Raw genomic sequence first — 14,424 nt, 5'->3', positions numbered from 1 at the left:
TATGTTTTTCTGGTACTTCTTTTTATTCTTTTTATGTGGTATTGTGCTGATTATAGTTTATATTGATTTGTGGGGGTTTTGCTTTTCTTCTTCCTGTTATATTAATCATGGATTTCTCTACTGTGTGTATAAGTTGCTTTAGAGTTTTTTTGGGTGATAGGAAGCAACACATAAACTGAATAAATAGTAACACCAATAACATGCCAGTATTAAGCAGATGGTAAGTCAAGAGCATTCCATAACCCTACTCTGTGGAGAAGAGTGAGTCATGTGCGAGCTGCATCTATTGATGCAGGATAAATTTGACAATGTGGGAAGGACAGTTTCTCTTGAAGGTTATTCCCCCTCCCAAATAACATTTCTGTCCAAACCAAACATCTTTGAGTAAAGATCTCTGTCCCCACTTAAACCTGTTTATGAGATTTATCTTGACATTAGGGAAATCAGTAGTAGGAGAGCTGGGTTATATGATTCCATGTCATTCATCCACTTGCCCAACCTCCAGGGTGCTGCAAGCTAAACTGTCCTTGCCTTCTATTGTAAAACTTCCTTTAGTTTATTAATTTTATGTATACCCTATGTATACCTTATGTAAATAAAACAATTAACAATGGTTTGTTTTCCCTAGGCATGTTTAAGCACTACATCAGTATAACTAAACCATGCTTAAAGATTGGCTGGAAGACAGGCTGTGAAACCATGGTTTGACATGAGTCTACAAACCGTGGTGTGGGGCTCTCTGAAAGATCTCAGCCCCTTAGAGCATTCTGAGCACCCTCTTGTGTCAAAAGACAGGGCTTGGAACCACTCCTGATCTCTGTTCTTAGACTGAAGAGGCCCAGTTCATCACAGGGGAGGTTTGAAGTCTAGTTATCCCTTCCTCCTGCAATCCAACTAGCTACTTCCAAATTCTTTCTTCTTCTCTGCAATTTTCACTGCCATGTCTTCTCCCTCACAAGCTCTCTTTGTCTTGTAGGTCTTCCCTCCTCACATTCTCTGCTGATTATAAAGCATAAGCAGCCCATCCTGTTCATCACATGCTCCTGCTTTTCCACCCATACCCTCATTTAGTCCACCTGGGCTTAATTCCAGCTGGCTGGCAGTGGCAGGAAGCCAAATTGCACTGCTGTCTCTTCTGAACCCAGCACACATAGTTTGCATTTACCATGGTTAAGTGTTATATCTTTACTGAGCAAACCATGGTTAAATCAACTCCCTCCCTGCCACCACCGCCTGTTTGCTTAGAAATGGCTGTGTCTTCCTATAAAGATCTTTTGGGAACAGAGATTAACTCAGCAGGCTAAACCAGGACCAACCAGGGGAGGGAAAGAATATTTTACTCAGATCCAGTGGTGCTCAAGGCACGGTCTAGGCTGCAAGCCCATTACCATGAGGACAAAACTGAGTCATACAGAACTCTTCATCTGGATCTTCAGGACTTCCTGTCTGGAAAAGGGTCCAATAGTTGGTCCAATAAAATATATAATCAGACACCATCACAACTACTTAGGGTCCAATCTGTTTTTCTTTGAAAGCAACACTCTTGCCACAACTTTCCCACTGGAATCAGTTTCTCAAATAAAATACAGCTCATGTTCTGTTTTTATTTTATTTTGTAGAGGGCTGCAAGCAACCATATGTTTAATACTATCTCCTGTACTGGAAATCAAAGTTTGACTCATCTGAATTTCCGTTGAACTATTTGTGAGCATGCCTCCTCCTACTTATTAAAACTTATCCTCTCTCTCAAATCAGGAGGAAGCAGAGGAAGAAACTGAGCACTGCAGGTGAACCAACTCGTTGGCATCTTTAAAAAAGTAAGTCAGTGGGCGGGAAAGTATGTTCTTATGCTAAAAGAATTCACATTTAGCAGATGGTTAAGCTGAATATTCTCCCCTTGGGCAATAGCAAATGAAGAAAGAATATTTCCAGGTTGTGAAAGCGTCTAGGATGCTTTTTTCCCTCATGCATAACTACTTGCCACAGTGTCCAATGCTATTTTAAGTTTCCTTAATTTTTTACTGGCTCTGTAGTTATTCCACTGAGTCTTTGGCTCAACCCTGTCATCATATCATATCTGTTTGGTTATTAGTATCAAAAGACTAACAAATGTAAATGGATTTGAGAGAGAGAGAGAGAGAGAGAGAGAGAGTTCAATAGAAATCGCTATCAAAGGCCTGAATCAAGATTCAGCAATTTGTACCCTGAGGGATACTTACCTGCCCCGACCCCATCCCCACAATTACCAACACAGTAGTGGGAAAGGAGCATGGATGAAGCAGCAGCTGTGGAAATAGGATCTGTAAAGACGCAGCTTTTGAAACAAGAACAAATGTGCAAGGAACAAGGAAGAGAGAAGGGGGGAAATGCATTCAGAAAATAGACTCAGCTGGGAGGGCTGTCACTGTCAGCCATCTCAGCCAACCAGAGTTGCCAATGATCACTCTGGAAACAGAATTGGCTGAATGTGTTAAGCTTAATCCACCCAACCTCCTATAAATCAGCACTTGCCAAGTGACACCAGGGCATCACGGATGGCTTGGGGCATGTGTGTGTGTGGGCTCCTTCATACGGAGCTTTTATCCTGCGAATGAGATTACTCCTTCACGGAAGTTTGTGAGCTCTTTACATGATGCCATGACCTGCCATGACCCTCCAGGGCATCTCCTGCACTAAATGCCCTTTGTTCCATTTTTAAATAGATCACAGATATGAGCTATCAAATTACCCTGTTGTGTTCTGCTTCTATTTCCTCCATGAAAAGAGTTAAAGCGGCAAGAAGAGGAGCAAGATCAATGGAAGACTCAGATACAGGGAGAAGAAGGGGAAAGGAGAGGAGGAAAGGAAGCGGGTAAAAGAGGGAGTCGTTGTGATCCTGCATTTAAAACTGAAGCAGAAAGCCCCATTTTAAATGCAGGATTTTAGGCTGCTGTAGAGATGCCCTTAAGCTTTCTTCACACTGAGCTTTTATCCTGCAATGATTGAGATTGCTCTCTCATGGAAGTTTGCCAGCTCTTTACATTTTTTTGTGAACTGCCCAGAGAGCTTCGGCTATTGGGCGGTATAGAAATGAAATAAATAAATAAATAAAATTTACATGACGCAGTGATCATTCAAGGCATCTCCTGCACTAAATGCCCTTTGTTCTGTTTTTAAATAGATCACAGATAATGGGCTATCAAATTACCCCATTGTGTTCCATTTCAGTTTACCTCCAGAAGAGTAAAGTAGCAAGAAGAGGAGCGAGATCAATGAAAGATAATGGAAGACTCAGATACGGGGAGAAGGAGGGGGAAGGGGGTGCAGGAAAAGGAAGCATGTGAAAAAGGGAGTTGTTGTGATCCTGCATTTAAAACAGAAGCAGAAAACTCCATTTAAAATGCAGGATCTGGGGCTGGTGTAGAGATGCCCTGTGTGTGGCCCCCACCACTCTGTTTTTCTGCAAGGATACATGCTATTTTTCTGCATGGAAAGAGTTTCCATGGTACAAGCCTACCTCTTTCCCCTGCCCCCACAGACTTTCCCATTTTTGTCCTCAGCCAACCTCACGCAGATTGACCAAGTTTGGAAATACGATGCAGATGTTCAGATTATGAAGGCACAGTCCTTGCCCATGTGTGGACAGGACCCGTTCAAGCATAGCAGAAACCTGTTCCTCCCCTGCTTGGCATGTGTGTTGGCACCACCCCAAGCTTTTATGGGGAAGGACAGGTCTGTGTGCAATTATCTTTCTATGCACAGGCTGTTAGATAGTCCAGGAACCAGCCGATTCTGCTGACAGTATAAAAAATTAAGTCTATGATTGACTAAGTATTGCATGCAAACAAAACATCAGGTATTCAGAGTATAAAAGCCAGTACATTTTAAAACCTCAAATGTTCTTGTGAGACATGTTAAAAGGTGAGGCATCAGCTCCTGCAGACCTATTATTATCCCACAATCCTCCTTGGAAAGAACCCAAGACTCTATTTTCTGCCTTCTGTTTTGGCTACTTCTTCCTTCACCAGAGATGCCATACCATGAAGTACCTGCCGGCACACGTGGGGAAAAATGTGACATCTGAGCACAGCCTAACATTATCATGTACCCATGGCTCCAGGATAAGAGCAATGAATTGCAGTAAACGATGACAATAAAGACATTCATGTGTTCAGCAAGCAACCCTAAACCGATTCCTTACAGATGTTGAAAAATTCACTAGACAAATGAAGAAGCAAAAACAAATAAATGCAGGAACAGGCATTTTGTCTATTTGCACATGCAAACTACTACCCTCCATGGTAGAGAGCCCACTGTTTTGTCGGAATGACCAGTAAGTGAGGGTCTCACTTGCCCATTTGGCGTCCTGTTTGGCTGTAATGCGATAACTCTGCTGAACACTGAGAGCTTTTCTACACGAGGCTGTTAATATGCTGTATCTACTTTCAGTTTTGTCAAATAACTGAGATCCAAGCTCTACACAAAGACCTTTTCCTTTCTCGCTTCTCTGCTACATAGCCTCTATATTCTGCACTATAGCAGAATATCATAATTACACAGGTAGGAAAATACATTTTCTTTCGCTTTCAGAAATAATGCACCATTTTACCCACTCTAAAAAACCCAGGAAAGTGTTCTTAAAAAACAGAACTGAAAGTGCGGAACAGGCGAAAAGGGGGCGGTCCTGGAGGCGGGGAGGAAACCAGAGAAGCACTGTTACGATGCTTCCTATATGCCGTCCGACCTCCCCCACCGCTCCAATGCACCCTGGCTAGACATCCGAAATCAGCCGTCTAGCTGTAAATGCAGGGTGGCCAGAGCATGGAGGAGAGGATCCCCGCCGCCCTGCATTGGATAATCGGCTGCCTCTGACATTGGAGGCAGCTGGCTATCCCCATAGGATTGCGCCCTAAATAGTATAGAGTATAGGGTATACTATTTTTATGTATTTGACTTCATGTAGTATGTGGCTTGCCTCACTACTTTGTCAGCCAGAGCCATCTGCTTGCATACTTTTTTAGGTCCTGCTTTCTATTTATGGCATAATGGCATGTGGGCTGGGTTGGCCCACTGTTGTCCACCAGACCCTGCTGTTGGGCCACCAGAGCCTGCCACTAGCCCCACCCACTCATGCACAAGAGCATCCCTATTCTGTGAAAATGTTGACTTGTTTGCGTAGGGATGTGCAAATCAGCAAAACTTGAGCTTGCCAAAGTTCTCTGAATTCCACGTCAAAGCTTGTTCCACCCAAGTCCGTATCAGAATGCGAGTTCTGTTTATTTCTTTGCACATGAAAATCCATGTGTATTTTCGTGCATACTTTTCCAAATGTACACATCAATCATACACATCTTTGAAATGTATGTATTCTTCTCTCATTGATTAAAATGTATTTGTGTGCATTTTTCAAAAGTACACATGCTGTTGAACGCATTTTTCCCAGTACTCAAATCACATTGTAAGCTCAGAAATTTACAGACTTTGGTCTCAGATTGCATATGAGTTCATGTTCGGTCTGAAAGGTACAAACTGGGTAAATCCAGATCAAACACAAACCGAAACAAATTTTTCGTACATCCCTAAGGTATGCCTGGTTACCTGAGAAGATTGTCAATATTGCAATGGAAAACTTTACTATCAATAACAACTTAAAAAAAAATACTTCATTGTAGGGATCGTGCAAGTAATCAAATAGAGGCATCTCTCCTCTGCAGGAAAGGCATCTTCTGCTGCCTCTCGCTTCCCATGTCCCAGATATGTGTAGTGGGCTCTGGTGTGGGCAAAAGAAGGGTGAGGTGAGGGCAGCGGAAGTGGCAGCAGGAGCTTTGGGCAACTGCAACTGTTTTGTGTGCACTCAATTGGAGACCAGGTAAAACATGGATCTTTTGTGCACACTCGCTTGGAACACACACAGAGGATCAAGCCCCTTGGGGGAGAACAAAGATTGCTTGTGTCACCCCTACTTTATTGTTCAGTTTCCAAAGTGTTGCGCTTACTGCATTTAAATAGGTATCTCATATTACTCAATTGGTTAGATGATCAGGCATCTGTTAGCCCTCTTCACAAACTATTCTTAGAAAGCATACTGCTATGGTGAAGTCATGCACTTGAAACCCTGAAATTCATAAGAAGTGAGATAAAAGAATGTGCGAAAGTCATTAAAATACTTGCTGTGAGTATCTAAGTGAAAGTCAAACAATGAAACACCCTGGATTGGGTCTGGAAGATGGAGAGCCTGTGCAGATGCTGAAGCACTTTGCGATACGCTCCTGTTTTCTAGGGATGTAAGAAAGTCACTTACCTTTTCAACGGGGTGATTCGCGGTGGGGTGGAGGCGCTCTGCACCTCCCCCCGAAATCCTGATCCAGCCAGCTCTACTCCGTGGAAATTCCATAGAGCCGCCAGCCGGGGCCGCCCGCAGCCGGACATCCGGCCACTGGGCAGCCTTCCGGGAAAAAAAAAACACGTACGCAAATGGTGGCAGCTACGGTGGCTGCCATTTGCGTTCCCTTTTTTTCGCTGTTTTATCCTACGTAAATATTTATGTAGGCTATTACGGCGAAAAAAAGGGGAACACAAATAGCGTAGTGGGCGCCATTTGCGTTCCTTTCCCCCCCGCCATTTTAGCCTACGTAAATATTTACGTAGGCTATTTGGGGGGGGGGGAAGGAACGCAAATGGCGGCCGCCGTAGCTGCCGCCATTTGCGTACGTGGTTGTTGGGTTTTTTTGCTTGCCGTGATAGGCTACGTTAAGTATTTACGTAGCCTATCACGGCAAAGGCAGCTACGCAAATGGCGTGGTGGCCGCCATTTGAGTCTGCAGCAGCCGGCCAAGAGACCAGCCGCCGCCGCAACATCCACCCCAGGGAATCTTTCGTCCCGGGGGGGATTCCGCGGGGGGGCGGGGGGGCCGTTCTGCCACGGGTTTCGGGGGCCGAATGCCAGTGCATTCGGCCTCACTGAAATCCGTGGCGGAATTCTCCGCCATCCCTACTGTTTTCCCACTTCAGGAGATGGAACACCACATTTTGCATATGCTGAAGCCTCCAGAAAAGTAGACTGAAGCCTTTTCATCAGGTAGAGTTGACCAAAAAGACTTCAGGCTGCTGCTTTATCCTAGAGCCTCAGGCACAGTGATGGGATACAAGGCTGAGGATTGCCAAAGTAAGTGGATACCCATTAACAGAAGATGTCCATATTCTGGCCAGGTCATAGGCTCACCATCTCTATTACTTCAGTAGTACATGGATTCTGACACATTTGGCTAGCCTGCACTGTTTCATCAGCCAGGGGCAGACTCAGAGTAAATACTGACAGTGTAGAACTGAGTCAAACTAAAAGCAGTGTCATTATTCCCATGCCTCCATGTAATCTTTTCCAACATCTTTATATACACATAGGGGGCCAAAGTACATATTACAGTAAATGCAGAGATTGGCAAAACATGCCTGCTTTTTAAACCTTAAATGGCAGCCATGGGGACAAAATCAGGATTTGAATTGCAGCGAGGGGGGGGCATCCTTTCCTGCTGTGCCATGATCCTGACAATAGCCTCCCTCCCCAGAAGCTGCTATGTGGCACAAGAGGGAAACAGCCTTGGGGGAGGATTTTACTGGAACCATGGTGACAAAGAAAAAAACCTTAAATAACAGCCAGTGTGGTGTAGTGGTTAGAGTCTTGGACTGGGACTCAGGAGATCTGGGTTCTAGTTCCCACTCAGCCATGAAGCTCACTGGGTGACACTGGGCCAGTCTCCTACTCTCAGCCTAACCTACCAGTCTCCTACTCTCAGCCTAACCTACTTTCAAAGGAAAAAAGGGTGGGATATAAATGAAATAAATAAATAAATAAATAAATAAATAAAATCCAGCTCCTTGTGTGCTACAGCCTCAAACCCAAATGCCCTTCCCCCTCCATGACTCCTATTTAAAGTTAAAAGCAACAACAACAAGCATGTGTTGCCAAACAACACACTGAACAAAATGTGTTGTTTGGCCCTGAGAGATGGGACAGGATGGATGCTTGCTACGCAGAACTAGACAAAAACACTTTTGTGACTGACTCAAACTGCCTAACAACCACCCAACCCATGTACTAATTAGGTTTTTGTTTGGATTTACACAGGATTAGGTCCAGTACATATGTCATGATCATTCCTTGTTTTGCAAAGAGGGAACCAACCTCAGGAACGTTAATCCCTCCTGTTTCTTCCAGCCATCTTTGGAGCAGATTCCCCCTCCCTTGTTTGCCTTAAGCTAGGCTCAGCATTACATGAGCACCAATGCTAACCACAGTAAAGAGTTCCCTCATAGTGAATAGTTCCCAAGAGCACTGGCTCCTGATTTACAAGCCATGGCTTCCAGGGAGCCAAGCATTGCATCTCTACCAGACCAGAGTCCTAATGAGTTCAAGTATTTCAACTTCGGAGAATTATGCAGGGCCTGTGTGTCTTCATTCAAGAACTGTACCAGAACAACTAGTTCATTTCTATGAGGCTTGTATGGAAGCAGCCATTGCTGGATTGTGCCCTGATTTGGTAAAAGATATTGAACTACATCAACAAAACTAACCAATAGTTTTTTACCCGCTTAATAACGAATATATTATCTTCATATTCTTTTCTAACTTCACAGATAAACTTATATTTTGAAACCACTAATACGCAAATCTAATTTACGATTTATTATTTAAGTCTCCGATCCTTCAGCTGTTCCATCAGTGCAAGTGTTGCACTGTTGAAAGCATCTCACACCAAAACAGCCATTCAAAGAGCAGTCTGAAATTACTATAAGCATCTGCAGGAGTCTTCGGGGAAAGAACATTTGTAGGGTAAAAATATACAATAAAATGCAGTTATTAAAATATATATGCAATGATTACTTTGAGTATATAAAGTCAGGATTCATTTAGATTTCAACTTGTAGAAGTACACTATAAGCTACCAATGAAAATGCAGAGGAACTTCACAGCAATCAAAATATTACTGGAATTAATTATTAGTATTACTAGAAGATAATAATGAACAGAAAATAATTGCCCAACTTAGATTTCATGTGAATACCAACATAGTACCTCAGATCCTCATATAGCCAAAATGGTCAATGTTCTTATTATTACTGTGAAAGCAGACTGTAAAAACCAGAAAACGCTTTTGATTATATTTAGGCTGCAATCCCATACAGACTTACCTGGGAATGAGTCTAACTGAATTCTATGGGACTATGGGAACCCAACAGATATGAATAGAATAGCACTGTCCAAGTATTAATGGCTTTCAGGATAGAACAGAATTTGCTAATTTGGACCTACTTGATATATATTAAATGAGGAGCTAGAACTGGTGTTAATGGGAGTATCTTTAAGTAGTTAAGGATGCCCACTCTTGCCTTTGTTGTTTAATTTGTGTATTGAAATTTCCAAATCAAGATACTCAAGGAGTCTGGACTGGAACTAACATTAATAAAATTAGCTTATACTAAAACGAGAAGGCTATTTTATTTTCATTTTAAGGAGCCCCATCTTGTCATTTAAATGTCTAATGATATAGTTTCAGAGAAATCTTGAGGTAAAGCATTAATCAGGAAAAATCTGACTGATGGGTATCAACATAAAGCAACAGACTAGTCTAGTTTTGGGAACAATGACAGGATCCAAACAGAAAAAAATGAAATTTGTTATTTGGGGGTCCACTTGACTAATGAGGTCTCTGATTTAATGAAATGCAATTTGACACCCCCCTTTTTAATGCCACAGGATTTAAAAAATAGATAAATTCCTCCACCGCCCATAAGAAGTATAGTCATAGTTAAAATAAAGACAATTCCAAAGTTAATAGTTTCCTAGGAGAAACTAAAAAGACTAATCAGACATGAATTACTAATTTCATTTCTAATTATAAACCAGCTATGATAACTAACAGAAAACTACATTAAGCTACTAAGCATAGAGGTTTTGCTACGATATATTATTATGCCACACATTATTAAATGTACTCTGTCAACAGTTTGTAAGAAAGCTCTGATAAGATAGTAAATGTTGGGACAGAGAATGACTAAGGGACACAGTATCCACTGCTCCCTGAGTATCCACTGAGTGGATACGGTTGCAAAAACAAAGCCATATTTATATCTATAATAACGTGGTGCATAATCTGTAATTAAAATATGGGATAGATTTAGATAACTCCCTGAATATTTCATCCTTTATCATCATCAGTGACCGATAGCAAACCCTTTCAAGAAGCAATGAGAAATAATAACTTTGATGGTTGGAAATAATTGTTAAAGGGTAATTGATTTCATTCTGAATGGCTCAACTGGAAATACCTGAGAATGTCAATCCTTTTGTTTCCAATATCTTTTGCAATTTGATCCTTGAAACAGTCCCGCCACAATCTGGGCTTAGTCAAAACACGAATAGTCACATGCAACATCTAGTTGCACACAACTAGGGGTTCCATATAGGGATGTGCATCTGCATCCAAGTTTAAAGGACCTAAGATGAGCACCACAATGCGGCCATACATCCAGATGTACATCTGCATCCACATCAACTGTGTGCCTGGAAGCCTGCTTCTACATATGCATCTTCCTTGTTCAATTAGGATGTATCTATGTAATTGACAAGGCTTGATTCAGAAGTGTACTTTCAGAAGAGAGCTGACATGGCCATTTCCTACCACCAGCAAAAGATGGCTTTTTGTAGTCACCTTAAAATGGAGATTCACATGGACCCCACCTCCCACCTCTTATGAACGGTTTAAAACAGGATCCAAGCATAAGCTAGTATGATTTTAATAAACCTGTGAATCCTCATGCTGGATCAAGATCACAGCGCACTTCAAAACCATTTGCAAGAGCAGATATGCAGCTCACAGCTGCAGGAAAATACAGTTAGAAAACTACTTAAATTTGCATGATATATTCAGGCTGCAATATCAAACTTTTCTTGGAGCAAAATCTGGAGTATCTTGATGCAGAAATTTTTGTGTACAAAGGAAAACTGATATATATTAATTTCAAAGTGATAACTATGTTACTCTAATATAACAAAACCCACAAAGTTTTGGCTGTAGTTTCTAAGGTACGACAGAACCCTTTGTTGATTTATATTCTGTTGTAAGCAGTTATTCAAAAGATAAATTATACATTATTCTGAGTGAAAGTTGGCACATTATCCAGTAATTTTATATGACGCAGTATGCATACACATACTCATTCTGTCTCTCTCATGTAAACACAAATACATACATACACAAAATAATGAAGGGAAGGGTTCTTTTTGAAAAATGATAAAACAAGAGTAGAGCAGACTGACACCCTGATCCTGAATTCTATTCTTGAAATCAGCAGGGCTTATATCAAATAAACATATTCAGTACTGGGGTATAACATGATGCAATGCAGGGGTTATTCAGATCAGCAGAACATACACTAGCTTATTTACTTAGAGTGTAAAATATATTTTTTTGTTGTTTACATGAAAAAAAGCAAGAGTTTTTGGAAAACTCACCTTGACAATGCCACGAATGTGCATCTTTGCTATCATCTCAGCTGTGTAGAGAAACATCAGTAATGTATCGAGAGCAAATGTCACATACTGAAGAGGAGGATAATGCTCAAAGGTCTTTGGGGTGTTCATGCAAACGGAAATGACACTGATGATGGCACAGATACGTAGTAAAGAGTGCACCCACTGAGGAATAAAAGGCAATAACAAGGTGTTCATCACTTTCAACGGTACAACTACGTGACATTTAACTATTCTTTTTAATGAGATCTTGTGACCTATAGTTTGAAACAAAATTCTGCACTCAAGAGAGAGAGAGAAAGAGAGAGAGAACTGAAGTGGTCTTTATTCATCATATATAACTAAATCAGATTTGCAAATTATTATTCACGAGTTTTCCTTGCCCTTTGCTCTACCATGTCCTTTTTTCTGTCTCCTGAACCGCACCATCATCATCAATGCAGACTAAAACTATTTTTAAACTGTGAAAAAATGTGGAACTAGGTACTTTTAGGGCACAATTCTATGCATGCAAAAAAAAAATCCTACAACTCCCAGCATTTCCCAGCCAGCCATGTACTGGACTGTGCCCTTAAGATATTATTCCACATTATTCCAAATCTTATACTCCGGGGTGGCTGAAAGGTAGATTGGGATTCTCAATTGTCGAACAATAGCAACGACTAGAAGCTTCCCCACCCCCCCACTCCAAATTAGGTTGCTGAAAAAGAACGGGGGGGGGGGCAGGTGGAGTTCTGCCAAGGGAGCGGGGAATCAGGATTGGATATTTGTGTGAAAAGGATTTGTGAGCTTAGTTTTGCTACTAATGAAATCCGTAGGTTGAACATATGCACAGGCATTTTGTTCCTTAATTCTTAGCTGGTGTCCACCTGCCTATGCCATTATTTTGCACCTGGCTCCAGTTGGTGAACCTCAGGGTTTTAGTAAAAAGCAAAGTAGATCCCATAAGCCTGAAGTCTGCCCACCCCTGTTATACTCCATACAGGGTCCCCCCCCCACCCCCCAGAACTCTTAAGGTATCCAAAAATATATCAAGGAATAAATAATTTTAAATTATTATTTCCAGACCCTCAGAACGTAAAAATATGGGAAATATTATTCAGCAAAATTCTGGATGTTTCTAACCTCAGACAGTTGATAACTTTTCTCACATGCTACTTAATAACATGCATTTCTAAATCTCCACAATTGTTGTGTGGAGAAGGAAAGAAGGAAGGGTTGAGCCATGGTGTAGTGGAGGGTCAAAGTGATGGAATTTTTTGATTGGCAGGGATGTCATCTGCCACCTCCCTCAGGCTTCTCCATTCCCTCTGAGTTTAGCTGCAACAGTAGCTGAAGGGGAAATGGATTTTCCCAGCAACAATATATTGTTGGGAGCTACCCTTGTTATAATGCAAAGTATTTTGCGTGGCTTGGTTTTGAATGGGCAATTAAGACCCATTAGCTTTACAAAAAGCCTGCTCCTGCTGGAGATGAAAACTGCTAGAACTGGTTTGATTAAATGCTGCCTGCATTTTTGGACTCTCCTTGGGGGGACAGCTATGACGAGCACCTGCACTTCAAAATTTAACACTACACCACTAGAGTCGAGTCTTTAGCTCCCATTTAATTTGGGAAGAAACAAGATCTGAGCTAAGTTCCCAATCTTTCTCCTTCCTTTTCACAATTTTTCATATATCCACTTATTTCTCCATAATGCAGCTGCTCAATGTTCTGGTACCCTATACATCCAAGAGGCGACAAGCATATGTTATAGGAATTAGCTATTTTAAAACATTTGTAAGATAAAATATATATGGCATGATCCAACCAAAGCTAAGCACCATTAATTCCCATTGAATTCAGTGAGAGAGATTTAAGCACATACTTCAATCTCTTGCAGTAAAAGTCAATGAGACTTTACAGTGCTTAGCTTTGGTTTGATCATATTATAATGGGTTGACATTTAAAACAGGTTTTTAAAACTTACTGGTTTGTTAATCCACAGAATATCAGCGTTGTCTGATAAAGATTCATCAGGACCAAAATCTGTCACTGGCTGGGCCTCTACCCTAGAACTCTGTTTCCTTTTAAGCATACTGAAATTAGCTTTGATTATAAAAAACTGTGAAATCTCCTGAAAAAGAAAAGTGGAAAAAATCATGTTAAAACAAAAATAAAAGTTGCTTGACCAGATTGAAGAATATATGAACATTTGCCCAAATTACATTATGCTAGGAATACACAGCTCACTCATGGAAATGAATATGGAAATTTGGCCATTAAGGATCCACTATAGCAGAGCAAGCCAGCCAAAATTTTTTACCTGCTCCCAGCTGGATTTAATATCTTTCTCTGGACTTCTCCTTCCAGCAGTCCTCCTCCGTTAGATTTCCTACTGCTTTCTTTTCCTGTGTCTTCCCTCAGCGCACTGCTACACTCCTTCACCTTATCCTCTGGCAGTCTTCTCCAATGCACCACTCTCCAGAGGTTGTGTACCACAACTCCCATAATCCCCATCTATCCTGGAAATGGTGACAGTTGTGGTTCAACACCTCTGGAAGGCACCGGGCTGGAGAAAGCTGTTCTATGTCTTCTCCATTTTCCTTTCCTAAGTCCCCAATTAGTGTTTTCTTAGCTTCTCTTAATTTAATCCCTGCTCCCTCAATCTAGCCTCTAAGGCAGAATCTTTCAGCAAATTCCCTCTTCTACAAACTGTTAAAGGTGCATCAGCCCTGTCCTCTTTTGCATCTGGCCACCTTACCAACACATTGAAATCTACTCCTATTGATCAAAATTGCCCCCAACTGATGTAACACCTCACATTCATGCTTTCACTTCAATTTTGAGCTCCAGCAACTGACAGGCATACAAAAGTCTTCCTATATGCACATATTTCCTTAGCTGGATTGGGGCATCAGAATATTAGATGCTGC

At 41.4% G+C, this 14,424-nt stretch overlaps 1 protein-coding gene across 1 annotated transcript in view; it reads right to left on the bottom strand.

The window, feature by feature from the left end:
- Positions 1–13,586, bottom strand: part of NALCN (sodium leak channel, non-selective) — a 284,191-nt gene extending 270,605 nt beyond the window's left edge. The window contains exons 1-2 of the mRNA XM_084841809.1: positions 13,479–13,586; positions 11,492–11,674 (exon numbers count right to left, since the gene is read on the bottom strand). Of these exons, the coding sequence (XP_084697935.1) occupies positions 11,492–11,674; positions 13,479–13,586 (291 nt within the window). The remainder of the gene's footprint in view (positions 1–11,491; positions 11,675–13,478) is intronic.
- Between the last annotated feature and the right edge of the window lie 838 nt (positions 13,587–14,424).

The sequence above is a fragment of the Heloderma suspectum genome, chromosome 3 (assembly GCF_057233095.1).
Source record: "Heloderma suspectum isolate Gila_16-S chromosome 3, 16-S_ref, whole genome shotgun sequence".
Taxonomy (NCBI): domain Eukaryota; kingdom Metazoa; phylum Chordata; class Lepidosauria; order Squamata; family Helodermatidae; genus Heloderma; species Heloderma suspectum.
This window is presented reverse-complemented; position numbering and strand designations above follow the sequence as displayed.